The sequence below is a fragment of the Microcebus murinus genome, chromosome 2, assembly GCF_040939455.1.
Source record: "Microcebus murinus isolate Inina chromosome 2, M.murinus_Inina_mat1.0, whole genome shotgun sequence".
NCBI lineage: Eukaryota > Metazoa > Chordata > Mammalia > Primates > Cheirogaleidae > Microcebus > Microcebus murinus.
This window is the reverse complement of record NC_134105.1, coordinates 43,330,906-43,357,271: the sequence shown is the minus strand read 5'-3', so window position 1 is coordinate 43,357,271 and position 26,366 is coordinate 43,330,906. Positions and strand designations below refer to the sequence as shown.

Below are 26,366 nucleotides of genomic sequence, written 5' to 3'. Positions count from 1 at the left end.
GCAAGGGTTGGAGGATTTGTAACAAGCATTTTCTAAGAAGCTGTAGATTTTCCAGCAGGGGAAATAAGACAAATCTTGAGGCTACAAGGTCCAAATTATGAAAAGTGGTTAAAAAATAAAATCACCTATTTATTGAGTAGAATGTCATGCCATCCTCTTCATCTATGTTTATCAACCAAGCCATCCCACACCCAGTCTGGAAGATAGTAGTTGTTACATTTATTTCATATGTGAGAAACTGAGGCACAGTGAGGTTTTTTTCTGATTAAAACCTGTGCTGTTTCTGTTACCCACCCCACCCCTGTCCACTGCCAAGAATAGCTGGAGGAAGGCCAGACCCTAGTGGGCACACTGCAGATGGATAATTCCACGTCCTTGAATTTGCCATTGTCCCATAGACTTGTGTTGAGTTGGAGCTAGACCAACATCATCTCCATCCCCACCATCATCTCCATCCCCACTCCCACATGGAAGGGACCTTTTGATGCATGCTTGCAGAGGCCACTGGTGGCTCATTTCAGCTGAAATGAGGGAGTAGCCTTCAGCTGTAGCTTTGGATTCAATGACTTTGGTGTTGCCTATTGTGACCCAACCTTGCCTACAGCCCTTAAAAAACACTCAGGTTAGTTTTTTATGATACTCAGTGCCTTGCTTCAAACCATTTAATTTTCACCATTGCTTGCAGTAACATTTTCCAATTGTGATTCAATAGGTAGGTGTTCTGTGAAAATAGTGATTAAAAGTCAAGTAAGTCTTTTTTCCTCAAGGACTTCTTAGAGCCTTTAGTAATCTTATAAGCATTATGAGTGACAAAAATAAGGATTTAGTATAGAGCATTCACAAATCTTGTTTAATCACACCTAATATTCCATGCAATATTCCTTGGAATCTGGTTTGGCAAAGACTGGCCTACTGAACAGAGGCCAAGTTCCTTTGACACCCACGGTCCTTTGTGAACTGGGCCCTTGCTGGACTCTATAACCCCATTTCTCATCACCCCTCCCCCCATACACCCTCTTCTCCACTTATCTTGGACTGTTTGAAGTTCATGGGAACTTTGGTGGCCAGCCCCAAAGTCATCCCTCTGTCTGGAATATATACCCCTCACTCCTGTCCCCTTCACTCCAGCAAACACCCATTCATCTTTAGGGTTCAAGTCAAGCATCCCTTCCCCTTAGAAATTGACCCTTTTTAGGATGTCCATGGGAATCCAACTGAATTTACATATCAACTTCTGAATCTAAAAGTGGAGTGTTCTTATAAATAAAAATTCTAGCTTGCCTTCTATCCAAATTGTCCTTTGTGTCTCTCACTTGGTAAAGGCCCCCATGCACTTCTTGCTCAGTTAATTATTATTTATTTAATCATATTTGCTATTATTATTATGACTTTCTCTCTTGTTTTAGATTTTTAACTATTATTTATAGATGAGAAAACCATTAATAATTTTACCACTTGTTCAACCGTCAACAAAATCAATGTGGTCTCTCTTACCAGGTTTTTGTTATTCTTAGATTTTCTAATAAATGCATTTATATAAGTTTAAAATGATTATAAAGTCGCTGATGTTTTCCATGCCTAGCCTTTTTGAAATAGTTCTCCGAGTAGTTGAGGAGTCAGTCCTGGGCGCTGTACGACGGCCAAGAGTGACTCCAGGATCGTCCACTCTTCTGTCTCCTTGAGACTGGCCGCTGCTTGCTCTTTCTTTCCTCACCCCCAAAAAAGTGTCCCTTTGTCTCAGGAAGGGCAGAGTCACGCCTTTGCCTGCACACGGGGTCTATCTTTAGGCCATCGGTCCCCTCCCCTCCGCTGTCCTCCCTTTCTCCTGGCCGCTTGGAGCTTTGATTTGTAGTGGGAAGTTCCTCCTGTCTCCTCGCCTCTTCCTCCTCACTTCCCAAGTTCCCACAGGAACCTGGGAAGTAGCTTGTGCCCAGAGGTTAGAACGGAAACTGCAGCCAGATAACTCCGAGGGGACAATGCCCAGCTGACGTCATTTCAACTTCTTTGCTTCAGCCAGAGGTGTTTTTTGTTTTTTGTTTCCATTTTTCTTCAGGTTACTCTTTGACCCCACCCAGTCCACTGTCCATCAACCTCTGCTTGAAAGTTCTCTGGCATTGTCTGGTTGGTTTATGTGTTTCCTTATATTGGAATTCAAAATCCACAGTTGCAAGCGGTAACTCAGAAACTTGTCCTTCTTGTGAAGCAGAAGCATCTCTCTGTGAATCTCACAATAATTTTTCTTTATTGTTGGGTATTTCATTTTTGTGGCAATGCTCAGATGCAGGTAGTATAGGGATTGTACAACCGTAATCCCCAGCGAAACACCCCAATGTTGTTAAATAAGTTGTCATCAATTGTAAAAAAAAGAAACCTTTACTAATCCTGGTTATTATTCTGTAATTAGTTTCAATCAAGAAGATAAAAGGAAACTAATATCTATTAAGTGCCTACTATGTGCTGAGCAGTGTGCTAAGGCCATTTGCATGTATTATCTTGGTTGGCTCTCCCTAGTGTATCTCCCTAGATAAACTATTTTTTCTTATTTTTTAGGCTGACAAAGTTGCATTTAAATAACTGGCTTAAGGTCATATAAAATTAAATGCTGCCCTTGGTGTGGATAATTCCATTTAGCAGAAATATAGCATGTGTCCACCTGGGGTCTTAGTGCACGTGAATGGGAAGTCACTTAGTGTTTGTTCTTCTTGTCTCTTCCCTCCAGCTATACCTGCAAGCCCGCTTTACCTGGCGAGGTGCCCGCCTGTTGCGGCCCCTCCTGCAATTCACCTTGATCATGATGGCCTTCTACACGGGACTGTCCCGCGTGTCAGACCACAAGCACCATCCCAGCGATGTACTGGCAGGATTTGCCCAAGGAGCCCTGGTGGCCTGCTGCATAGTAAGTAACCTCTTGTCTTCAGTATGCAAGCAGAGCCCTGGGCTCTTGCTTGTTGCTTGTTAAATATTTCTAGCTCAGTGACCAAAGCCAGGGAACCCTGGTTCCTGTTCTCTGCTTGATATCAGAAAAGCCACCCTGCCCTAGATCCTTACAGTAAAATGAGAATAATTCCTGCTTCTTTGCAGTCTGTGAGTTTTGATCCTGTAGGTTCTGTACATCCTCTTCTCTGTCAACACTGAAGGTTTGGGCTCACAGAATATTGCAGTTGGAAGAGAACTTAGATATTCTCCAACTTGCTCACATTGTAGATGAGGAAATTTGGGGAAGAAACTTGCCCAAGGTCACATGTCAATGTAGTAGCAGATCTAAGTCTCCTGACTCATGGTGCTCACATGCTACTTTGGTGGACACTTAGTAGACAACAGAATTTCTCAGCTTCTTGGGCAATGTCTGCCCTTCCCTCTGTGACCCTTGGGGTAACTTGATCAGACTCTAGACTAAGTGTTGGCTGGAGGAGAAGAGGCTGGCTGAACCTTAAGCCATCTCCCCAGCTGATGTCCTTGCATATCAAGTCACAGGGTTCCCTAGAGACTGAACTTGGGATGGGCCACATGCTGATTTGTCCCAAATGGATGGGTTACCTTTTCATGTATTTCATCCCTAACTCCCAGTAAAGGTGGGATAAGGCATTCTCCCTGTCTGCATCTCCATCGGTAAGCTCTGCTTTTCCTGCCTGCTAAAAGTTTGAAGGGGCTTAATCAGCAAACATGACCGAGCATCTACTTTGATCCATTGTGCCTTCCTGGGCCCTACCCTACCCAGGGCAGCTCACACCAGTCCGGCAGGAATTGCACCACACAAGAATGGCTGGAAGTTTAAGCGCCACACATGTAGATCATACTGTCGTTCCTATTATCCTTGCTCATTCACAGTAAGAATTACGAATAGAGAGATCTAAACCAGCTTCTTATCCTTTCCTGGTTTCTAAGCCTGGCTGCAGGCCTGTGCCTCCCTACCACAGCCTCTGCCCCTCTCCTGTGTGACCTCGGTCACCACGCTGGAGTGAAGTTACTGACGTGTCTCCCTTTAGGCTGTAAGTTCCACGGGGCAGGGACCGTATGTAACATAGATAGATGTCATTCTTCCTGTCTTACCAAGGCCACTCTGGGATCCTAGCTCAGAATAAGTAAATGTGTGCTTAATAAGCGAAAAGCTAGAATCCATGAACTGACCCACCCTTTCTTGAGAGCGCTATAGGGAACATTGTCTGGAAGGCATAGGGATGACCGAGGCCCAGCCCTCGCTCCTAAGGAAATCCCATTCCAGCAGTTTGCACAGCCGGGCCCAGCACAGGAGTGGCAGTACAATGGGGGGCTGTAACAGAGACGTGGGGGGGCTTCAGCTGGTGGCGAGGGCCGGGCTCAGTGTGCAGTGGCCGAGAAGAGGGAGAAGGAGCTGCAGCCCTCAGAGTGGGCAGCACGAAGAAAGTAGCATCTGAACTGTGTGCGGGCCTGTGACACGGGAATCCTAGCCTAAGGACGGGCTGGAGTTTTTTTGTTTTTTTTGAGACAGAGTCTCACTTTGTTGCCCAGGCTAGAGTGAGTGCCGTGGCGTCAGCCTAGCTCACAGCAACCTCAAACTCCTGGGCTCAAGCGATCCTCCTGCCTCAGCCTCCCGAATAGCTGAGACTACAGGCATACTACTCAATGCCCAGCTAATTTTTTATATATATATTAGTTGGCCAATTAATTTCTTTCTATTTATAGTAGAGATTGGGTCTTGCTCTTGCTCAGGTTGGTTTCGAACTCCTGAGCTCAAACGATCCACCCACCTCAGCCTCCCAGAGAGCTGGGATTACAGGCGTGAGCCACCGGGTCCAGCCAGGATGGGCTGTTTTGATGGCTTTCTTCATTGCTTGCTTTTTCTTTTCTTTTTTCAAGTAAAGGCCAGAAGGGAAAGAAATTGAGGGAGCAAACCGTTAATGAGAGCAGCTGTCACTGGCCAGCTTGTTCTCTGGTACCTGGCCCTTTAATGTGAAGTGACAGTGGGGGATGGGTGTTTGCACCAAGGAGTAACCCTTTGCTGACTGTGCCCTTCTGAGCATTGCTCTCAGCAGGAGGACAGCTCGAGGGGGCCTGCTGTTGTGTTTCCTCCTTGGCGCCACTGCCCTAATTGGAGTCTCCTGCACCCCCAATTAAAAAAATTAAAAGGTGGGGGGGATCCTTCCTAGCCTTCCTCTCTTCCATACCCTAGTGCACTGGCAATGAGCAATTAGGCAGAGTGTTTGGGAGGACCAAGGCTTGTTTTCAAGGAGTGAAATGAGGGGCTGACTTTTATCCTACTTGGCTATCACGGACTATAGCAAGGGATAGGAATTTGGTCCTGGCTCTGTGCTAGATGCTTTTCCCATTGTCTCCTACTGGCCACTTAATGCCATTTTCCTCTGGCCATTTTACCAATCAAGTGACTCAGGCTCAGAGAGATAACTCAAGTCAAGGTCAACGAGGTAGTAGACAGCTGCCCCCAAGATTCTAGCCAATTTAAAGCTATGCCCTCTGCACCCTGAAAGGAGGGGAGGCCGCTGAAGTTGAAGGCCCAGTTGGAGTTGACCTGTCATAGATACCTGCTCAGGGAGTATCATTTAAGTGTGCACGGGGTCCTTCCCAATGCTTTGGGCTGATCCAGTTATTGCTTTGCTTTTGAAAGCCTGTTTTGCAATGTAAAGATGGTTTGGAAAGGGGTGATGAATATCTTTCCCTGTCTTTGCCCACTCAGCTGTGAACATGCAAAGCCAGGGACTCGATCTTATCACTTTTCTTCAAATACCTAACACTCAGCCTGGTGCACAGGAGGACCCTTGGCTTAGAGTCACAGCACTGGCCGATTCATTTCACTGAAGCCATCTGGGAGGCCAGGGCAAGGAAGGGCCAGGAAGCTGTGGCTACTCAGCATGAAAGTTTGTGACTACTCAGCTGGGAGAAAAGAAGGCAGTGTATTTTTTTTTTTTTTTCTGATTGCACAATATCAGGATTCTGTTGTCTAGGGTTTGACTGTGAGGAAGACAAAAGTAAAGCGCAGGACCCTGGATTGAGCCAGAGATGGGCTGGTCCCTGAGGAGGTGTGAGGAGCCAAGAGGCCATCTGATGCGGACACCAGGTGCCCAGGAGAGGGAATTGTGGGGAGAATGAAGGGTGTCTGCCTTGTGGGTTTTTCCCCAAGTTGTGCAAGTAGCTCTCACATTCCGGGCAGGAGTCCATGGCCTCTGCTTTGCCTGTGCCATGTAGCAGAATGTTCTCCCAAGAATCGGGGCTGGCTGTCCCAGGGAATCCTGGCAAAAGCCGGGTTCTCCCCTTACTCATGAACGTATGGCAGAGACATCAGCTGAGATTAGGAGGCCTGGGAAAGAGACAGCACGATCTGGTACGAAAGCCACTGCATGGGGTGCCAAGACACCCAGAATCCATTTCCCACTCTGCCAGGTAACCTCCTGAGCCACGCCTCTGCGGACTTGCTGTTAACTGAGGTGTAACATTCGCTGACGTTTGTTGAGAGCTCAGTCTCTCGGAGAGAGGGTAGCGCAGCTGGAGTTAGTCCCCGCAGCCTGACACGAAGCCAGTGCTCCAAGACCCTGGCTTCTAAGGGCCTCATCTCTGGACAGCTCCCTACCCGCCGCCAGACTTCTCCATGTTTTCCAACACCCTGCGTGCTTACCTTAGATACCTGTCCCCCTTTGATGGGGCGCAGTTCCAGTTTCACCTCATCTCTGATGAAACCTCAGTTGCCTCTGCTGTAACAAATCACCACAAACCTAGTGGCTTAAAACGACCCCAATTTTCCTTAACAGTTATGAAGTCCGAAGTGGAAAATGGGTCTCACTGGGCTAAAATCCAGGTGTTGGCAGGGCTGTGTTCCACCTACAGGCTCTAGGGAAAATCCATTCCCTTGCTTTTTCTAGCTTTCTGGAGCTGCGTGTATTCCTGGGCCTGTGGCTGCTTCCTTCACCTTCAAAACCAGCACATAGAACTTCAAATCTGTCTCGTTCACTCTGGCCTCCCTTCCATTGTCACGCCTGAACACCTGCCTCCTGCTCATAAGGATCCTTTGGTTACCTTGGGTCCTCCTTGATAACTCAGGACAATCTCTCCTTCTCAAGATCCTCAACTTAATCTTGTCTTCGAAGTCCATTTTGTCATGTTTGGTAACATCATTAACCAGTTCTGAGGAACAGGACGTGGACATGTTTGGGGGGACATTGTTCAGCTTCCACACCCTCTCCAGTCCCCAAAGACAGCGCTGTCTCACTTCCTTCCACGGCCCTTTGTTCTTTCTTCCTGCCGTGGCTTTTCAGGTCTGTCCTGTAGAATGCCCGCTCATGTCTGTCTGCCCAACTAGATTGCGGGGTGCCTTACAGCAGAATTCAGGGGTTAACCTCCTGGGTGTTCATTCTGAGCGCCTAGTTCAGAGGCTAGTTGGCAGTAGGCGCTGGAGGAGCTTTGGGTAAGTGGTGAATGATGACTCAGGTTGTGCTTCAGGCCACACACGCCCGCTCTGAGCCTACTTTCCTCATCTGTGATTGAACTTGGAAGCCCTGTGGCTCCGTGACCTTTTTGCACAGAATTTCTACAGCGCAGCTGACTTTGTAGTGACTGACTTTGGTGCCTGTGTTACCCTAGAATGTTGGGCCAGTCATTGCAGAGCCTCGGGTGACAGGCTGTGACAGCCAAGCACTTTTACCCCGGGCTGTTGAGGGTGGGTCCTGTCACAGCAGGCGGACTTGTCTAGACAAAAATCACATGCCAGCTGGGAGTGGGTATGGTTTCTTCCCCCATTGCTCACTAATTGACTGCTTCCCAGAAAGAGAAGACAATGAAGCACAGCACAGACGGAAAACCTACACAGTGTCATGGTCTCAACACGAAGACACAGGCACTTAGAGTCAGACGGGCCTGCACGACAATATATACCTTCATGGACAGAGGCAGAGAGCCACAGCCCGGATAGACTGAGAGGCACGTGGGCAGACCCAGTTACACCCAGACATGTAGACATCCATATTCTCTCTCTCTCTCTGTGTCTGTCTGTCTCTCTCTCTCTATCTCTCTCTGTCTCTGTCTGTCTCTCTCTCTTACCAGAACTCAGAGCCACAGACACACAACGACAGATGGATGCAAACACAGGCACACACTGACTCTGCCAGCCCCTCCCACCTGCACAAAGTCACTCCTACCAAAGATGTGAACTCTACAGTTGGACTCACCCAGGGGCTAGGACTAAGGAACAGACATCAGTTCATTTCCTGTCTGGTGACAACTTGCATATCTGGTCACCTCCTCCCTGACCCTCTAACAGATGGCAAATTAGGGGTCCCTGGGAGGGGTCAGGGGAGGGCCAGGCCGCCATTGCTGTGGGTTCAGCAGAGGAAGCAGCTGCTCGTGAATTTCATAAACACACAGCAGAGTTTTTCCTGGTTTTCCTCTTCCCCGGGGGTGTGGCTCAGCCAGTGGTTGCTCTTTTGTGTGCTGCAATCTTCCTCCAGATGCAGGGAAGGGCGAGGGCATTCTTTGTCTCTGCCCCAGTGGGGTGACCTTGGGAAAAGAGACCAGCAGGAATACCAGTGTGAGGAAGAGTTCAGTGGTGACCACCTTGCAAGAGGAAGCTGCGGGGCAGAGAGAGGGGGGACATGCCCAAGGGCCCACAGTGGCAGAGTAGGAACCAGATCCCCGGTTTCTTGATTCCATCTCAAAGGCCTAAAACAGTAAATTCCAAGCATGCTTGGTCCGTGTCATGAATTTGGAAGAGCTCTTCCTTCTCTAACAGGGGAGATTCCCGTCTATTCTTTTTAGATTTATTCCATTGCTACCTGGGCACAGGGGAATGGTGCAATGACCTTCCAAGTCCCTCTGGCCCTGCAAAAGCCCAGCTCTTTGCCCAGTAGGCCCTGAGGCTGACCTTGCCACCCCAGGCCCCACGCTTAGGTGGGCAGGAATGTGGATGTAGTCAAGGAAGCAAAGGTTAAAATAAGCTTTGGCCCCAAATAGGTGATAACAGTATCTTTACGGTACTCTACAGTTTGCAAAGTACATTTGACCTTGAGCAACAGTTGAAAATTTGCATATGACTTTTGGCTCCCCAAAAGCTTAACTACTAATAGCCTACTGTTGACTAGAAGCCTGAATGATAGAATAAAGTCAATTAACACATATTTTGTATGTTATACATATTATATACTGTATTCTTGCAATAAAGTACGCTAGAGAAAAGAAAATGTTATAAAGAAAATCATAAGGCCGGGCACGGTGGTTCACGCTTGTAATCCTAGCACTCTGGGAGGCCAAGGCGGGCGGATTGCTCGAGGTCAGGAGTTCGAACCACCCTGAGCAAGAGCAAGACCCTGTCTCTACTATAAATAGAAAGAAATTAATTGGCCAACTAACATATATAGAAAAAATTAGCCGGGCATGGTGGCGCATGCCTGTAGTCCCAGCTACTCGGGAGGTTGAGGCAGCAGGATGGCTTGAGCCCAGGAGTTTGAGGTTGCTGTGAGCTAGGCTGATGCCACGGCACTCACTCTAGCCTGGGCAACAAAGCGAGACTCTGTCTCAAAAAAAAAAAAATCATAAGAAAAGAAAACATATTTACTATTCATTAAGTGGAATGGATGATCATAAATGTCTTCATCCTCGATGTCTACACGCTGAGTAGTCTGAGGAGGTAGGGGAGGAGAAGGGACTGGTCTTGCTGTCTCAGGGGTGGCAGAGGCAGAAGACAATCTGCGTATAAGTGGACCTGTGCATTTCAAACCTGTGTTGTTCAACTGTACTTCAAAAACCTCCTTTCTTATTCCCCCACTGATATGGGCGGGCTGATGGGGCAGAGGCTCAGACAGGGGTGTTGTATTCCTGCCACTTGCTAGTCAGGCCTATTGGGCAAGTCACTTCACTTCACTCCCACCTTTCCTATTCTGTGTGGCGGGGATGATAATACTTTACATGATTTTTGGATTGATGATTCAGCAAACAGAAGATGCATCGTGCTTGGCACATACAACATGTTGATGGAATGTATATTGTGTGATCAGTACTATGCTGTGTTTTAAGGAATCCTTAAGGCTAAAAGGAGTTGCTTCTTAAAGAATTGTGCAATAGCTTTCTAAGACTTGACCGTGATCCATAAGAAGAAATACATTTTACATCATAACCCAATAGAGGCTAAACCAAACTAAACCACAGATAACTAAAACAAATATTTCACAAAATCAGACCTGCCCTTACTATGTGTGAGACATTCTAGTATTTTCTGTTTAACCTTTTAAAATGTTGGTGGAAACCGTCCAATAAATTAATGTTGGAATTTACTAATAGCTTGAGACCAGTCTAGTGAGGACAGACATGTAAGCAAACATGTGCAATAGAATATACTACTGAGGACAGTAGGGTTACGAGAGAGAGGGCTATTCCTATTTTTCCCCCTCTTTCCTTTTTCTAGTTTTTTCTTATCTCTTCATCACAGTAAATGGGGTTCTTATAGCTTAGAGATGCCTTATTTGTGAGTACTCTTGCTCTTGAAGGAAGGATTGCATTGTCTGGCGTGCTTGGGTAAATTAGATCCGCTTCTACCCTGAGACCACCCTGGGATCCTGACCAAGGAGAAGGTCAGAATCACCATCCCAAGACAATTTCAGGGGGAGCCAAAATATTACAAAGCAGTGGAAAGTGGAGGTATACTTTTTTCCCTAACATAGTCACTGAAATTTTAAGTTTTTTGTGGGAACAGGTGCAAAAATGTTTAGAATTGAAAACAGCTAGAAAGAAAAATATTGCCTCCCCCTGCATGCATACCCACCTACAATAGAAAAAATATTAGCCAGGCAACTAAAAATAGAAAAAATTAGCTGTGTGTGGTGGCACATGCTTGTAGTGCCAGCTACTCAGGAGGCTGAGGCAGAGGATCGCTTGAGCCCAGGAGTTTGAGGTCACTATGAGCTAGGCTGACGTCACAGCACTATAGCCCAGGCAACAACAGACTGAGACTCTGTTTTAAATACACATATATACCACCGCTGTCAGCCAGTCCTATCCTCAACATTTCAGACTCTGTCCCTTCTTGTCTTCACTACATGGTGGTTGTTCAGGATTTATCCTCCTCTAGACTCTACAGTCCCCGCCTCTAGGCTCATGGCACTTTTTCTGACTCCTTCTCCATTTTAGATACCAACGTGATCTTAATGTGAGTCTTTCCAACATGATGCTTCTTTGCTTAAGCCTTGACAATGATTTCCTAGGGCCAAAAGGATGAGGTCTAAACTGCTTAACGTGTCCTAGGAGGCTTTTCAAGATCTGGCCTCATCGACCGCCCTGGCCTCACTACACTGAGCTTCCTACAGCTCCCAAACGTGCCTCACTCCCTCACTCCTGTGCCTGTGCAGACGCTGTTCTCTTTGCCTGTAACAACATTCCTGGCATGCACCACCTGGCTAACTCCTCCTTAGCCTACAAAGCTAAGCTCAAATATGCATCCTCCGGGACAAGCATTCCAAGGCTCGCTCCCCACCCTCTTAATCCGGGTGGGATAACACATTCTCTGTGCTTCCTTAACACCGTGGCTCCCACCATAATCCTTAATACACTGAATTGTGGTTGTCTGTCTGTCTGTCTGTACCTGGCTCTCTCCCTCATTGGCCTGTTAGCTCCCGAGGGGTAAAGGACTCTGTCTTATGTATATTCATCTTCATATGAGTGGAGCTTAACACATAGCAGGAGTCTAATAAGTGTTTATTGATTGCATTCCTCTATTTAAAAAAAATGATTTTTTTTTCTTTTTTTTTTGAGACAGGCGTCTCACTCTGTTTCCCAGGCTAGAATGCTGTGGCATCAGCTTAGCTCACAGCAAACTCAAACGCCTGTGCTCAAATGATCCTCCTGCCTTGGCATCCTGAGTAGCTGAAAATAAAAAAGTGATTTATAAAATTCAAAGAAATGGAATTTCCTTGAATAGAGAAATAGAATTGAGCAAATGTCGTGGGCAGTATAACTTAGAACTCTTCTTGGTGCTTATGGTATAGTTTTCTTGTTTGCTGAGACTGTATTTACTGTATAATGTGTTATTTCCCATAGCAGAGAAGATCTGTGGAGTAGGGCTGGTGGGTGGGAGTGGGTTTATTCCATTGACCTAAGACAGCGACTTAACTTTATATAGCTCCTTCCCTGCCTGGGCCTCTGGGTTTTCTTTCTGGGTGGAGATCATCTTCTATAGGAAATGGAACTGCTCCAAGCCGAAGAAGTTTTTACTTTTACTAGTTCTTTTTGTGTTCTGCTGTTCAAACATTAAAAACACTGAGCCCTGTTTGAGTCTTGACAGGATTATGTTTCATGATCCCCCAAAAGTGTTTGTGTAACCTCAAGCCATGCTGAAAGCGAAATGCAGCTTAAAGTGGGATTCCATGGGACCGGACTCAGCTTTTCATCTTGCCACTTGGCTGTGTGCATGGTGTTTGAATCCGTGGTTCCTCCTGAAGTCCATAAGAGTTGTATGTCAGTCAGTGAGGTCCAAGGCCAGAGTGCTTGCTTCCCAGCAAGTAGAGAGAACTTTAGAAATTTCACAACAAAAATGTATTTAGCTCCTAGTTTGTGCAAGGCCCAAAGCTTTGTGCTATGGATGACACGGGTTGATTAGGAACGGGGCTCCACCCTCAGGAGGCCTCCTATGTAGGAAGAAAGGCTGACAAGCAAAGTTTTGGAGACATGAGAGAGCGTAACCTGCTCCAGCCCCAGTAATTACTCTGGTGTCCAGAGCATCAGAGAAAGGAACACCTTGTATTGGCCTTTGTACTAGACGAAGGTTTAGGTTTTCTCAAGTACATTATTCCCATCTTACAGCTAACGTGTAGTGTGGTCAGAAGCCCAGAAAATTAAGTTGGGAAATAAAGCAAGTAGATTGAGGTGATAGGTTATTCAAGCTCTTGACAGTCTTTTACTGGGGAAGAGGGGGCTGTACCCTGCTTTATTTGCCCTTGGCAGATGGGATGGAGTCTGGGAGAGAGATCTCCAAGAAAGTAGGGCTGTATGAACTCATATTTCATGAATCTAGCTACTAATCTGGAATAAGTAGAGTTGCAAGCCAGTGATGGAGGCATGGCTCAAAACCTCTTCCTCCAAGACAAAGTGAAGGAGAAAAGGGAGGATACTTTTGAGGTAGAGGTGACAATGTCACTGCACCCATCAGATGATAATATCGTTTTCGTGTAGTAGGAAATACAGCCACGGGGAGCGGGGAAACAGGGTAAAAGAGGGGTCTGTTTGGGATAGAGAAGTGTTGCAAAGTGTAATTATCTTCACATTGAACTTTAATCATGTCTGTTAGCATTTCCTTACACTGGGGGCAGTTGAAAATCTTTTCCCAGACCCCCTATAAAGGATTTTCTAGCAGGGGAGCCTAGAGCTTCCTGGAGGTTGTATATATAAGGTCTTTTCTTTCCTGATTTTCAAGTTTGACTGTGACTAGGAGACAAACCTTTCTATACCACAGTTATCACTGTTCAAAACCTCCTTGGAAAAGAAAGGAAGAAAGCCTTAATATTTTCCTTTGCAAAATGGTGCATTCAATAGCACCGAGGCTGCAAATGTATTAAAATGTTACATTTCTTGACTAATCTTTCATTTTCGTGTAGTAGCATACAGACAGCCTAGCTTTCTTTTATCTTTTCTTAAATAAAAAAATAATAATAATTAAATGTTTCAATATAAGTAATGGGTACAAAATTCCAAAGGTACAACAGGTTTTACAGTGAGCAGTAAGTCTGTGTTTCCCCTGTGTCTTCTAGCCATCCGGTTCCCCTCCCTGGGTAACCAGCGTCACCAGTTTCTTGCTGTGACTTTGTGGCACGTTGTTGATTCCTGTGTTACTATAGAAGGGACATTGTGGAAACTGGTTTAACAAATAATTCAAGTCCCTTACTGTGGCCGGGCCCTAGATGCTAGAGCCTTAGTTTTGGTGAAGTCTTAACTAAGAAACTTCATTTTCATGCCTACAATATAGCCAGAATGAAGTCCCAGCGCTATCTTTATTAGCGAGCACATTACCATCTGCAGGACAAAAACTTTTCAATTCAGAAAGCTTTGGACGTAAGAACTTTGAAAGTATTTTAGTCCCTGTTTCGAACCCCAGCCATGTGGTTCCTATTAAATTACATGACTGATAGCTGCCGCTTCTGGTTATTTAATACAGGCTCCTGTTGCTAAATGGCTCCAGTGGATGTCTGCGTGTTTATTTTGCCATCGAATATCAAGCATAAATTTTTCTTACTCTGGTAGCTCGTCAAGTTCTTGAATCTTTCACCACAAGCTGTTGAGACAGGAACTATGCCGGAGCCACCCCTCACACCCTTGCAAGTGGGTTGTTCAATAAATGTTTCTCCGTGATTCTAAGAAAGACTCGGTGAGGTCACATGCCTGGCAGGAGGAAGGACGCTGGGAATGAGCGATAGGAGGTTTTCCATCGCCCTTTCCTCCGGGTCAGTTGCTGACCGCCTCCGTAACGAGACTCTGGCTCCTTGACCCCCATCAAATGGTTGATACCACTCGGTTTTCAGGAAAACGTGGTCACCGCCGCTTCCTTACTGCAGCCCCTGCAGAGAGGAATTCATATTGGCTGATGTTTTTTGGTTACACCCAGGATTCCTGTGCGAGGAAAGGGAAAGTAGAGTGAATTAATGACTGTGACTAATTATGACTTACTTCCTGTGCTTAGGAACTTATCTTTCGTTGCTGTTTATGCGCCCTGAGAAGGAAGTACGGGTGGCAGATACAGGCCACTGGCCTGAGAGTCCCCGGGCCTGGGTTCTGTGCCTACCACGGTTGTTGTGCAGCCCGAGGCATGTCACTGCCCTTTCCTGGGCCTCGGTTTCCCTATCTGTACAATAAGAGTTAAACTGTATGATCTTGATAGTCCTTTGCTTTTCAAAGATCTGTGACGTGGGGTCCCTTTTCCTAAGTCTGTGCTCCTGGCACCTTCCCTTCGCCCTTGCCTGTACTCAGACCCCAGACATCAGTTACTGACTTGGATCTCTGATTTTGTGCTTCTAGGTGTTCTTCGTGTCCGACCTCTTCAAGACTAAGACGAGCCTCTCTCTGCCTCCTCCTACTATCAGAAAGGAGATCCTCTCACCTGTGGACATTATTGACAGGAACAATCACCACAACATGGTGTAGGTGCTGCCCACCTCCTGAGCTGTTTTAGTAAAATGACTGCTGACAGCAAGTTCTTGCTGCTCTCCAATCTCATCAGACAGTAGAATGTAGGGAAAAATTTTTGCCCGACTGATTTTTTTTTTTAAAGGAAAAAAATTAAGTTTTTACTTTGTGGCCTTCCAAAATAGGTAGTGTTCACCTATGTGGAAACAACAGCAAACTAACACCAAGTGCCAGAGTCCTGGATGTGCAATTAGTTTAAGTGTTCATGTTCTAGTGAACACAGGCTTGTTCAGGAACAAACACTAAAATGATTCGAGTAGAGGCTGCTGGTCACCTCTTGTGACCCGAGGAATCCCAGGCCTGTGAGAAAAGCGCAAATTCACATTGTAGCACACGAAGCCAGAAATAGCACTGAGCTGAGAAAATAGCCGTGGAGGGGTGCCCGTCCTGCGTCCCTCTGTCCATCCCTTTCTATTCTCTCCTGTGACTTTGGTTCAGGAAGTCTTGTTTTTTTAAATATAAGGAAAGAGCAAGTTTGCTCAGTCACGCGATCAGATCCCAAATCCAGATGCCCAGTGCTAAGGCCTCATCACTTCCCCAGCCCATAGGCCAGCAGCCGCGGTCCCTCACTTTAGTGATTAGGAGACTCTTTGTGGATGAGCGAACTTCACAAATAGCACAACTTCCGGAGCAATCGGGGGCACGCGCCCTCACGTGTCTTCTTTGGACGCATCATCCCGTGACGTTGAGATGCCCGTTGCGGGATGCTGCTGTGTGCACATCAGTCACCAGGCACTTGCACGCTCTTAGAGAGGGTTAGACTTTCTCCCTTGACATCCTTGCCGGGTGCCTACCGGGATTGCCTGTGAGGGTCCGAGGATGAGCAAAGGCGCACGGTCTGCCACTGGCTGATGGAAGGCAGCCTTCTGTACAACAGATGGGGGAGGGAAGGGGGCAGAGTGAAAAAGGAACCAACCTTTTGGCTGCTCCAAGTCAGAAGGGGCCAAGAGTAGCAGCGGTCTCATGCTCGAGAGGCTGCCCTTCAAGATCGCAGAGCTGAGGGTCTTTGTGGGAGTCGCTCTTGCTAAGCTGTGTAAAGCACTATCGTCTTGGGGTTGACCCCTAGGGCAGTTCTTGGTAGGTTCTGCTGGGCAGAACACAGGGGTTCAATCTCCGTAGAGAGTTTTTCTCATCCTCTATCCGTGTCTTTCAAGCAAGGTCTCCCTGTAGGCGGTAGATAGGAATCCCTTCTACTGAACCTTTGAGGAAGGGAGGAAGGAAGAAATGCTTCTAGGTCTTGGATGCAAACCTTTCAAAGGGCTACACGTAACCATATGGATCAACCACATGCACATCCTTACTACCGAATCCGTCCTTTCATTTCAACTTATAGCAAGCTATGATTTTTATATATAAATATTATATAAATAATGTATAAAACATTAAAAGTTAACTATGTAAAATATTATTTCTGAAACAATTTTAGCTATATCCACTATGATTATAAACTGTGTTTCGACCTGTGTTATTTACATTAGCTGCTTAAAAAAGCATTGAGTTCATTTTTTTTTTAATATCAACTAAAATGTAGTTCTGTGGTAGACATTTGTTTTGTAATGAAAGAAATAACTGCAACTAGAGAAAACTGTATAAAAACATTAAATTGTCAGTATTTTTGTAAGGTTCCATTTTGTAAAGAGAATAATATTCAAAGACTTTTGTAGCATACGAAGTGAAAACTTGTATCTGCAAAACTATACTTGTATTAAATGTGCTTTTTAAATAAAAGCTCATAACACAACTAATGGAGGCATTGGAAGCGTGATGTGTTTAGGAGATGTTTGTCTCAGGTGTGTGGGGTGGCCTCTTTAAATGGGCTGGCCTCTCTCCTGGGTCTTGCAATGGGAAATGGGGGGAGGGGTCATAGTGTGGAGACTGATGTCTATTCTGCTCTTTCATCTCTGCAAGCCTGTTTGCAGGTTGAGGCTCTGGCTCTACTCTCATCTCAGGCTCTTCTAAAGAGCTTTTGTATTCTAAAGGGGGGTTTTCTATCAGGGAGGAGGGAGCTGTGGGTCACCGAAGGCAGATAAGGAGCCAGTGGTCTAGATAAGGTGTGCTGGGAGCTTATGAGGGAGGCCTGTACACAGCCCACATCAAAGGGAGGACCGCTGAGAACAGCTGAGAACGTTTGGCTCCTGCTTACCTTCCTTGTGTTGCTCCAACCTGGAAGCTAGAAATTCACAATTATCGAGCACCTGGGTGCCGGGAATTTCTGCCTGTTTGTTCCTTTTCAGCCTCACAACAGCTCGTGTTTGGAGAAATAAGGAGCACCAAGGAATGCAAAGATTAAATGACTTGTCTAAGATCCTAGAACAGTAAATTGCAGGACAGGTCTTACATTAGTTTGCTATGGCTGCAGTAACATATCGCCACAAACTTAGTGGCATAAAACAACATGTTATAATTTGGCAACTCTGGAGCCTCTAGGGGAGAAGCTGTTTCCTTGCCTTTTCCAGCGTCTATAGGCCAGCCGCATTCCAGGCCCTCGGCCCTCTGCCTCCATCTTCAAAGCTGCCAGTGACCCTGGGCCGAGTCCCCCCTGCCATGTCTTTCGTTCTCCTCTTCTGTGCCCCTTCCAAATTTAAGGCCCTGGTGATGTACACGGGGCCCACTCAGGTAATCTGGATAATCCATCTATGTGAAGGTCAGATGATTAGCAAACTTAACTCCATCTGCTACCTTAATTAACCTGTGCATGTGGCGTACATTCACAGATTCCAGGGATGAGGACCTGGACATCTTTGGGGGACCACTATTCTGACTACCACAGTTTACCCTGTGACCCCCAAAGATTCACATCTGTACCTCATGCAAAATAAGTTCACCCTAAAGTCCCAACACACGACAGCAGCAACTCAAAATCCAAAATTTTATTTAAACCTTAACAACTCAAACATCTCAGATCTTATCATCTAAACTAAACCATCCAAATTAAGTAAGGATGAGGGTCTGGGTTTAATCTACCCTGAGGTATGGTTCTTCACCTGCGGACCTATGAAACTCGAGAAACAAGTTATCTGCTCCCAAAATTCAGTGATGGGACAGGCCTAGAATAACAGTTAAAGACATTCCTAGTCAAAGAGGGAGAAAGTGGAAGGAAAAAAGGAATCATCACTTCCAAGCAATTTTAAAACCTAGCTGGGCAAGCTCCATTTGGTTTCAAGGCCCAGAAATAAACCTGAGTGGCTCAAGTCTTCTTCTCTCGCCATTAAGGTCAGCCTGTCCTTTGCTGCTAGTCAAAGCAGCCCCTGGGGCTCCTGGACTAGCTGAGCAGTTTCTCAGCTTTTTTCTGTTAAGTGGTGATGCACCTTTGGGCCCCGGGCTATCCAGGGAGATTCTGAGGCCAGAGTCCAAGTTTTCACTTCTGAGTCTGAGGAACAAAAGTCCAGAGGGACAGAATAACACTTGCTGGAGGAGGTGGGAGAGGGAAGGTGCGCGGGGTGGAGGAACAGGGAGACCAGAACCCAAGTCTCGTGATGCTCCTCCCTGGTCTTCCCATTCAACTTTTCCAAAAGCACCTGACAGACTAAACTATTCTCAGGAAGAAATAATCCCATTTCAAGGGGATGTAAGGGAAAGATGGAGTTGCACCCCACAATATCTATGCCCTTGTGATGAGCAGCATGATGTGGACTTTGGAGTCAGACCCAGGTCAAAGTCCTTGCCCCTTACTGGCTATGTGATGGCCTTTGGACAAGTTCCTTAACTTCCCTGAGCCCTGGGTTGTTCCTTGACAGAGACTTATGAGACCTGCTTTCGCGCCTCTTTGCTAACGGTATTCTGTCTGCCTTGCCCCTTGATTCTCACAATGTGGTCCACAGACTAACAACATCTGTATCCCTGGTGAGCTTGGGAGAGATACAGACCTGGAAAGCCACCCTCCCCCACCCACACCTACAGAATCAGAATCCCTTTTTTTTTTGAGGCAGAGCCTCACTTTGTTGCCTGGGCTAGAGTGGAGTCAGCCTAGCCCACAGTAACCTCAAACTCCTGGGCTCAAGCGATCCTCCTGCCTCAGCCTCCCAAGTAGCTGGGATTACAGCATTGGCCACCATGCCCGGCTAGTTTTTTCTATATATTTTTAACTGTCCAAGTAATTTCTTTCTATTTTTAATAGAGACGGCGTCTCGCTCTTGCTCAGGCTGGTTTCAAACTCCTGAGCTCAAACAATCCACCTGCCTCAGCCTCCCAGAATGCTAGAATTACAGGTGTGAGCCACTACTCCCCGACCCAGAATCCCTTTGAGCAAGAGCCCTAAGTGACTGAAAGACACAATAAAGTTTGAGAAATATGCCCACTCTTTGCTCCAGGAACTTGCAGATTCTGTTCAGGTGTGCCCTCCTGCCAGCCACATCCCTGCAGGGCTTGGCTCAGTGCATGCTGTGCAGACATCAATGACCTCTTACCTCTGTGTACCAAAATTACATGTGTAAAGGTCTGTATCAAGATGGTAAGATTTTCAGGGGCAAAAGCAAGTCTTACTTACCCTCTTGGCCAATTTCTGCCTTCCTGCCTTGCACTGAATAGTTCCTGATAATTGAACCAATTAATCAGCATCCGGATCAAAAAGTCACATGACTGTTGGTAACCGCCCAATTAAACAGGCTGCTGAGATACAAGTAGTGTAAAACATTGTCCCTCTCTTTCAGAATTTGTGAGGACTTATGTTTTTTCCAAGGTAGAGTAAAATAAGAAGAAGAAAAAAAATCTTTGCCAGCTCTAAATCTGCATAAGATTTCTGCCAGTGAGAATGAATTCATATATTCATTATCTTATCCCAAAATCTTTTCAAAAGACCATTTATGTGCAAATGACTGGCCTGGGTACTTATAGGAGGTTTGCTTCATTTAAATCCTCAGAAACAGCTGTTAAAGTGTTACAGCAAGTGTTACAGCGGGCCAAGAGAACACACAGAGAGTTGGAGAATCAGTTTATTTGCCGGTGGGCTCAGAGGGGCCTCGCCACCAAATTCTGAGCACCATCTACTCGATTTTTCCCACTTTTATTAAGTTGGGGTGGTCTGAGGGGTGGGGTATCAGGTGTAGGTTAGTTGATGTGTCAGGTAACAGGTTAATATTATGCTGATTCGCCAGGCAATAGCTTTAGTGTTACGCTGATGCCAGGCAATAGACTAGTTGATGGGCCAGGAAACAGGTTAGTATTATGCTGATGTGGGTCTTCTGGAGGGGTAGGGGTAGCTGGTGCCTGATGGCCAAGTAATAGATGGGGGTTTCCCTCATCAAAAGTAGGTATGACTTGGGGGGAAATGAAGAGGAGTTGGTTATTGGGTACAAAAATACAGTTAAATAGAAGGAAAAACATCTAGTATTGGATAGTACAGTAGGGAAATTATAATTAATAATTTATTATATATTTCAAATTAGCTAGAAGAGAAAAATTATAATGTTCCCAACACAAAAAATATTTGAGGTGATGGCTATTCCAGTTACCCTGACTTGATCATCACACATTGTTTACATGTATCACAATATCACATGTACCCCCAAAATAGGTACAACCATGATATGTCAATAAAAAAATGCAAAAAAGGGGAAAGAAACAAGGTAAATAGGATTAGCCCCATTTTACATAGTGGGACACTGAGGCTCAGTTAAGAATCCTGTTTTCATTCACACATCTAATAAGGGATAGATCTGGGATTCAGACCCAAACTATTTCAGCTACTTATTGACTAATATTTATTAATTACTTCCTGTGTACCAGGAACTTGAGGTAGGATAGTGGATAAAATGGTGTCCCAGCTTCAAGGAGCTTATAGTCGAGAGGGGAACACAAACGATCCGATTCCAAGTGTGTAATTATGAACTGAGAGGAGCATTCCGAATGAAGAATATAGGAAGCTGGGAAAGTTTTCAGCAGGAGGACCCATCCTGTTAAGGATACCTTCCCTGAGATCCGCCTAGGGCCAAAGACTGTTTACATCACTCCTCTGCCTCAACAAAATGCATGGAAAGAGCTCTGCCAAACGCAGGTCTAGGAGAAGAGACAGATGAGTAAATAAATACTGGTGTGGATGGGAGGAGGCACCTTTATGAAGTTTTGTGATAGCATAAATGGAATGAGTCAGAAAGACTTTGCTATTCTCCATGGTGGACCTTCTTGCTGCCTTGTGTTAGCATTCCTTCTAGAACATCCAACCCTGAAAAAAGAATGCCATTTTTTTTTGCATGAACCCTTCCAGTGGTGATAAATATGCCTTTAACAACCATTTACAGTTTTTAAATCACTTAAGTGCATGCAATCACATTTGGATCCTCCCGACAGCATTTTAAAAGAAGACAGTGAATGATAAAATGTAACCAAAATGTTAAGAAAAAAAAGAAAAACAAACATTTGTCGGGTGTGGGGCAGGTGAGAGGGGGGAAGAGGGATATATATATCCATGTATATATACATGAATATATACATACATAGTGTGATGCACACTGTCGGGGGATGGACACACTTGAAGCTCTGACTCAAGGGGGGAGGGGAGACAAGGGCAATGTATGTAACCTTAATGTTTGTACCCCCATAATATGCTGAAATAAGAAAAAAGAAGACAGCGAATGAATGAATGATCAGAGATAAATGTTAGTATCAGGTAGGTCTTGGTAGTTTTCTTTTGATTCCAAAAATGGTATATAAATAATAAGAAAATGGTGGATAATCTATTTTTATAACTTTATAACAAAGAATATACAAGTGGGAGATAAACATATACTAACAAAAGCATGCTCAACTTTTTAGTCGTGAGGAAATGCAAATTAAAATCACAATGACATGTCACTGCATACTTATGACATTCTTGTATAAATTAAAAAAAAAAATTGGTAGATTCACATTAGAGAACTTTGCCAGTATCTACTAAAGTCAATAATACATACACCTTATGCTCCAGAAATTCCACTCTAAAATATATACCCAAGAGAAGAAAGTATGTATGCTCAGCAGAAGACATGTATAGGAATGCTCATGGCAGAGCTATCCAAAACTGGAACAAACCCAAACCCCATCAACAACTGAGTGGCCAACTAAATAGTGGAGTTAAATATTCACACGAGGAATACTATTCAGTAATGAAAATGAACAGACTCTTGTACATACAATGTGAGTGAACTGCACTAAAAGAATATTGAATGATCCTTCACACACAAAAGTAGAAAAAAGGAAAAAAAGAATATTGAATGAATAAAGACATTGGCAATGTCTTATCTATCCTCTATCTATTCCTTAGAAAGGAGCACAAAGCCAGCACAGGGTAAGTACTCAATAAACACCTTTTGATTGAATAGATGACTGAAGAGTCCCTCCTTTATTGTATATGTGAAAGTGTGTGTGTGTATGTTTAATTACATGTGCAAATATATATGGATTTGCAAATATATGATTGGATGTGTGTGCAAGTGTTTGTGTGTGTATGTCTAAGTATATGTGTGCATGTGTATGTTCACTCTGCTTCTCTTGAGTGAGTGACACAAAACAGGTGGCATTTGTGGAGATGCTGCAATGTTTGTGGTGAGAGTGGAGAAGAGAAATAAAGGATAATTGCCACTTTAGTGGCCAAACCATGGAATATGTGGTCCAAGCAGCTCTCAGTGAGAAACTCTGGCTATGGAAGGTGCCTGTTACGGGGAGTGGAATTCATTGTACCTAAGTAAACACCACACTGCTTTTGGGTTCAAGGTGTTGGGAGGAGGGGTGGAATGAGTTTTGACACCAAAGAAACAGCCTCGGTGAACAATGGCTCCTATAAACTTGATCTCTTCAAATCCAACTGAAGCTTATGTGCCAAGTTTTCACTTTTCATTTTCTCTTTAATCCTTTAAGGCCAGTTCCTGCTGTACACCCGGGCCTCTTTCTATCCCATTAAGCCTCTGCCTTCTATTTCTGTATTTCCTTTCCTCTTATTCTCTGGCACATGTGGGCAGACAGAAACTTTCTGCTGTGTACTCTCTGCTTGATTCATGGGATGCCATCTGGGGCCCACCTTTACTGGCAGAGGAGTTCCATGACCATGATGTCACCCGGCTCTGCTGGAAGACCCCAGCATGAATCGAGACATAGAGGAAATGAGTAGTGATCCCCCAAGGAGACAAGCTCATGAAGTCGTCATCAGTGACAGCAAAGGAAATTAAGGAAAACCGAGGTCAGAGTTTTGAGTGCAACCAGTGTTTGTTTATTCATTCATCATTCAGTCCAATGAATATTCACTGAGTCCTACGTTGTGAATTAGATGTAGTTCCTGCCCTCAAGAAATTTACAGTCTAATGAGGGAGATTAACATATGGACAAACAGAAAGACAAAGGTAAACCCAGGATGATATGCAAAATCCAGAGGAGTCGAAATGACAGGAAGATCAGAGGAAGTATATCGCACTGATAAACGTGGGCATAGAGTTAGATAAACTTGGCTTTAAATCTCCATTCTATCACTTAACTACATAAGCCACTTGCTAATGGAACATCCATTTCTTCAGCTGAACATTGGACATAACATACCTATGCAGAATGGCTGTGATGATTAAATGAAACGATTTTTTTAGCATAGAGATTGACTCACTGCAAGCATTTAAATGGAAGATATTTTATTATGTATTTTATATAGACGATGCTTAATGCTAAATTTTGAAGCAACAAGAAGTTGGCTAGATAAAGAAAAGGAAACATAGTATTCCAGGCAAAGGACACAATCCTGTCCAAAGGTCTGACACATTTCATGATCCTTTAGGTAGTTTGAGGCTCATGTGCAGAAGTGGTAGAAGCTGAAGTGAAAGTAAACAGATGCCAACTCATGCAGTACACTTACCCAAGGAGTTTGAACTAGTTTCAAAAATCTATCTTTAGAAATTTTAAAGAGAGACTAACATGATTAGATTTGCATTTTTAAAAAGTTACTTCCAGGCAACTTGGGAAACTATCAAGAACCTTCTATAATTTGATCCAATAATTTTACTTCTAGGAATTTTCTAAGGAAACAATCAGAGATGACAAAAATTATATATAAGAATTTAAGCCTATTTTATAATGAAATTAGAAACAATCTAAATGTTAAATAATTAGGAATAATTAAACAAATTATAATATATTCAATTGATATAATATTTTAAAGTGTTTCAATGTATTCAACAATATTTAAGGGTATAGGAAAGCATTCATAGTAATTTCAGCCAGAAAAGAATTCAGTTTTGGTTTAAAAGAGAGAAGGAAAAGCAAAAGAAATCTCTATTTGCACAACCAAACTACTGGAAGTAATTGTAAAAAAAAAAGAAAAAATCCAAAACAAAACTGTAGTTACTTCTGCATGGTAGGATTATTTGTAATTTCTGAGAAGAAGAAGAAGAAGAAGAAGAAGAAGAAGAAGAAGAAGAAGAAGAGGAGGAGGAGGAGGAGGAGGAGGAGGAGGAGGAGGAGGAGGAGGAGGAGGAGGAGGAGGAGGAGGAGGAGGAGGAGGAGGAGGAGGAGGAGGAGGAGGAAGAGGAAGAAGAGGAGTAAGAGGAGGAGGAGGAGGAGGAAGAGGAGGAGAAGGAAGAAGAAGAAAAAAAAAACAACAAAAAAAGAGGTTTATGCCAAAGCACACCCAAAAGAGATAGAGAAGCAGTTGTAGATTCTAGAAATATAAAGAGTTAGAACTGAGAAAACTTCATCACCTGTTGGATACAGGTGAAAACAGAGAAAAGAAATCAAACACGATGTCCACATTTTTGACTTGGGCAACTGAGTGGAGTACGGACTGATCTCAGAAGGAAGGAAAAAAGGGAAAGGGGAGTTTGGAGGAGGGAGTGGTAGAGATCTGGAATTCTATTTTGGATGTGTTAAATTTGAAGGGTTTACGGGACCTTAAGGTGGACAAGTCCAGTAAATAGTTGGATAAATAAGTCTGCAGCTCATTTATTCATTCATTCAAAAATATTTACTGAGCAGCTAATGTGCCAGACTGTCAGACAATGCTTTGGTTTTGAACACATAGCAATGTATAAAATAGAATAGACTTGCATTCTAGTTGGGAGTTAGAACTTTTAGTTTGCAGTAGCCATCTGGGCTAGAGATAGGCTTTCAGGAGTCAACCTGGAGATGGTAGGTAAAAAGAAAGCTACAAGAAGGGGATGAGACAGATGGCCCAGTGGGGGAGTATAGAATGAGAGGAGTGGGCTTAGTTTGGAACAAGTTCACTCAGGCTATTTGTCGTCTTCTTCTTCTTTCTTTCTTTCTTTCTTTTTTTTTTTTTTTGAGACAGTCTTGCTCTGTCACCCGGGCTAGAGTGCTATGGCATCAGCCTAGCTCACAGCAACCTCAAACTCCTGGGCTCAAGCGATCCTCCTGCCTCAGCCTCCTGAGTAGCTGGGACCACAGGCATACACCACCACACCCAGCTAATATTTACTATTTTTAGTAGAGACAGGGTCTTGCTCTTGCCCAGGCTGGTCTTGAACTGTTGACCTGAAGTGATCCTCCCACCTTGGCCTCCCAGAGTGCTAGGTTTACAGGCATGAGCCACGAGGCCTGTCCTAGTCTATTTCTCTTCTATAGCTCAGAGGATTAAACTACTTTGATAAATGTCTGAAAATCCCTTAAATCCAATAACTACTTTCTGATTATACACAACTCCCAGCCTAGCTACCCCTTCTATGAGAGGTGGGCAAATCACTGTATACTTCCTAGACTTGGTTGTACATCTTTAAAAAATAAATAATATGACTTTAACCTGTTTCAATATAACTTTCCTGCTTCAGGGCCTCTGTACTCTCTGTTCCTTCTTCCTAAAATGCTCTTCCCTGTGACCTTCCTCTCCTTGGATCCTTTTTGAAATTCAAATAGCTGCTTACCTAATACTTCTGCAAAGAGGAATTCCCTGATCTTCAGGTATAGAGCAGTATAAAGCTAGCCCTTGAGACTTTTGCACCTTATTCTAATCATTGTCTGGTATCTCTCTTATTGTTTTTATTTATTGTCGTTTCCCTGAAACCCAACTAGAATGTGCCATGAGAGTATATATCAAGCTAGTCTTGGTTTTTGTATAGCCCCATCGCTTAGAACTAGGCCTGGCACATAGTAGGCAAACAAGAATTTTTTGAATTATTTTGAATTTAAATTTTGAATTATTTGAATAATTCAAAACAAATGAATAAGGCCAGCTTTAGGAGTAAACATTAAAAATCAACTATTGAGAATGTGCCAAGTACCTTGTTTTTTGTTTGTTTGTTTTTTTGAGACAGAGTCTC

At 44.3% G+C, this 26,366-nt stretch overlaps 1 protein-coding gene across 1 annotated transcript in view; it reads left to right on the top strand.

Moving 5' to 3' along the window:
- The window catches only part of PLPP3 (phospholipid phosphatase 3), a 78,960-nt gene extending 62,073 nt beyond the window's left edge, over positions 1–16,887 (top strand). Inside the window, exons 5-6 of the mRNA XM_020289188.2 lie at positions 2,720–2,896; positions 14,977–16,887. Coding sequence (XP_020144777.1) covers positions 2,720–2,896; positions 14,977–15,102 — 303 coding nt within the window. The 3' untranslated portion in view covers positions 15,103–16,887. The remainder of the gene's footprint in view (positions 1–2,719; positions 2,897–14,976) is intronic.
- Positions 16,888–26,366: the final 9,479 nt, after the last annotated feature.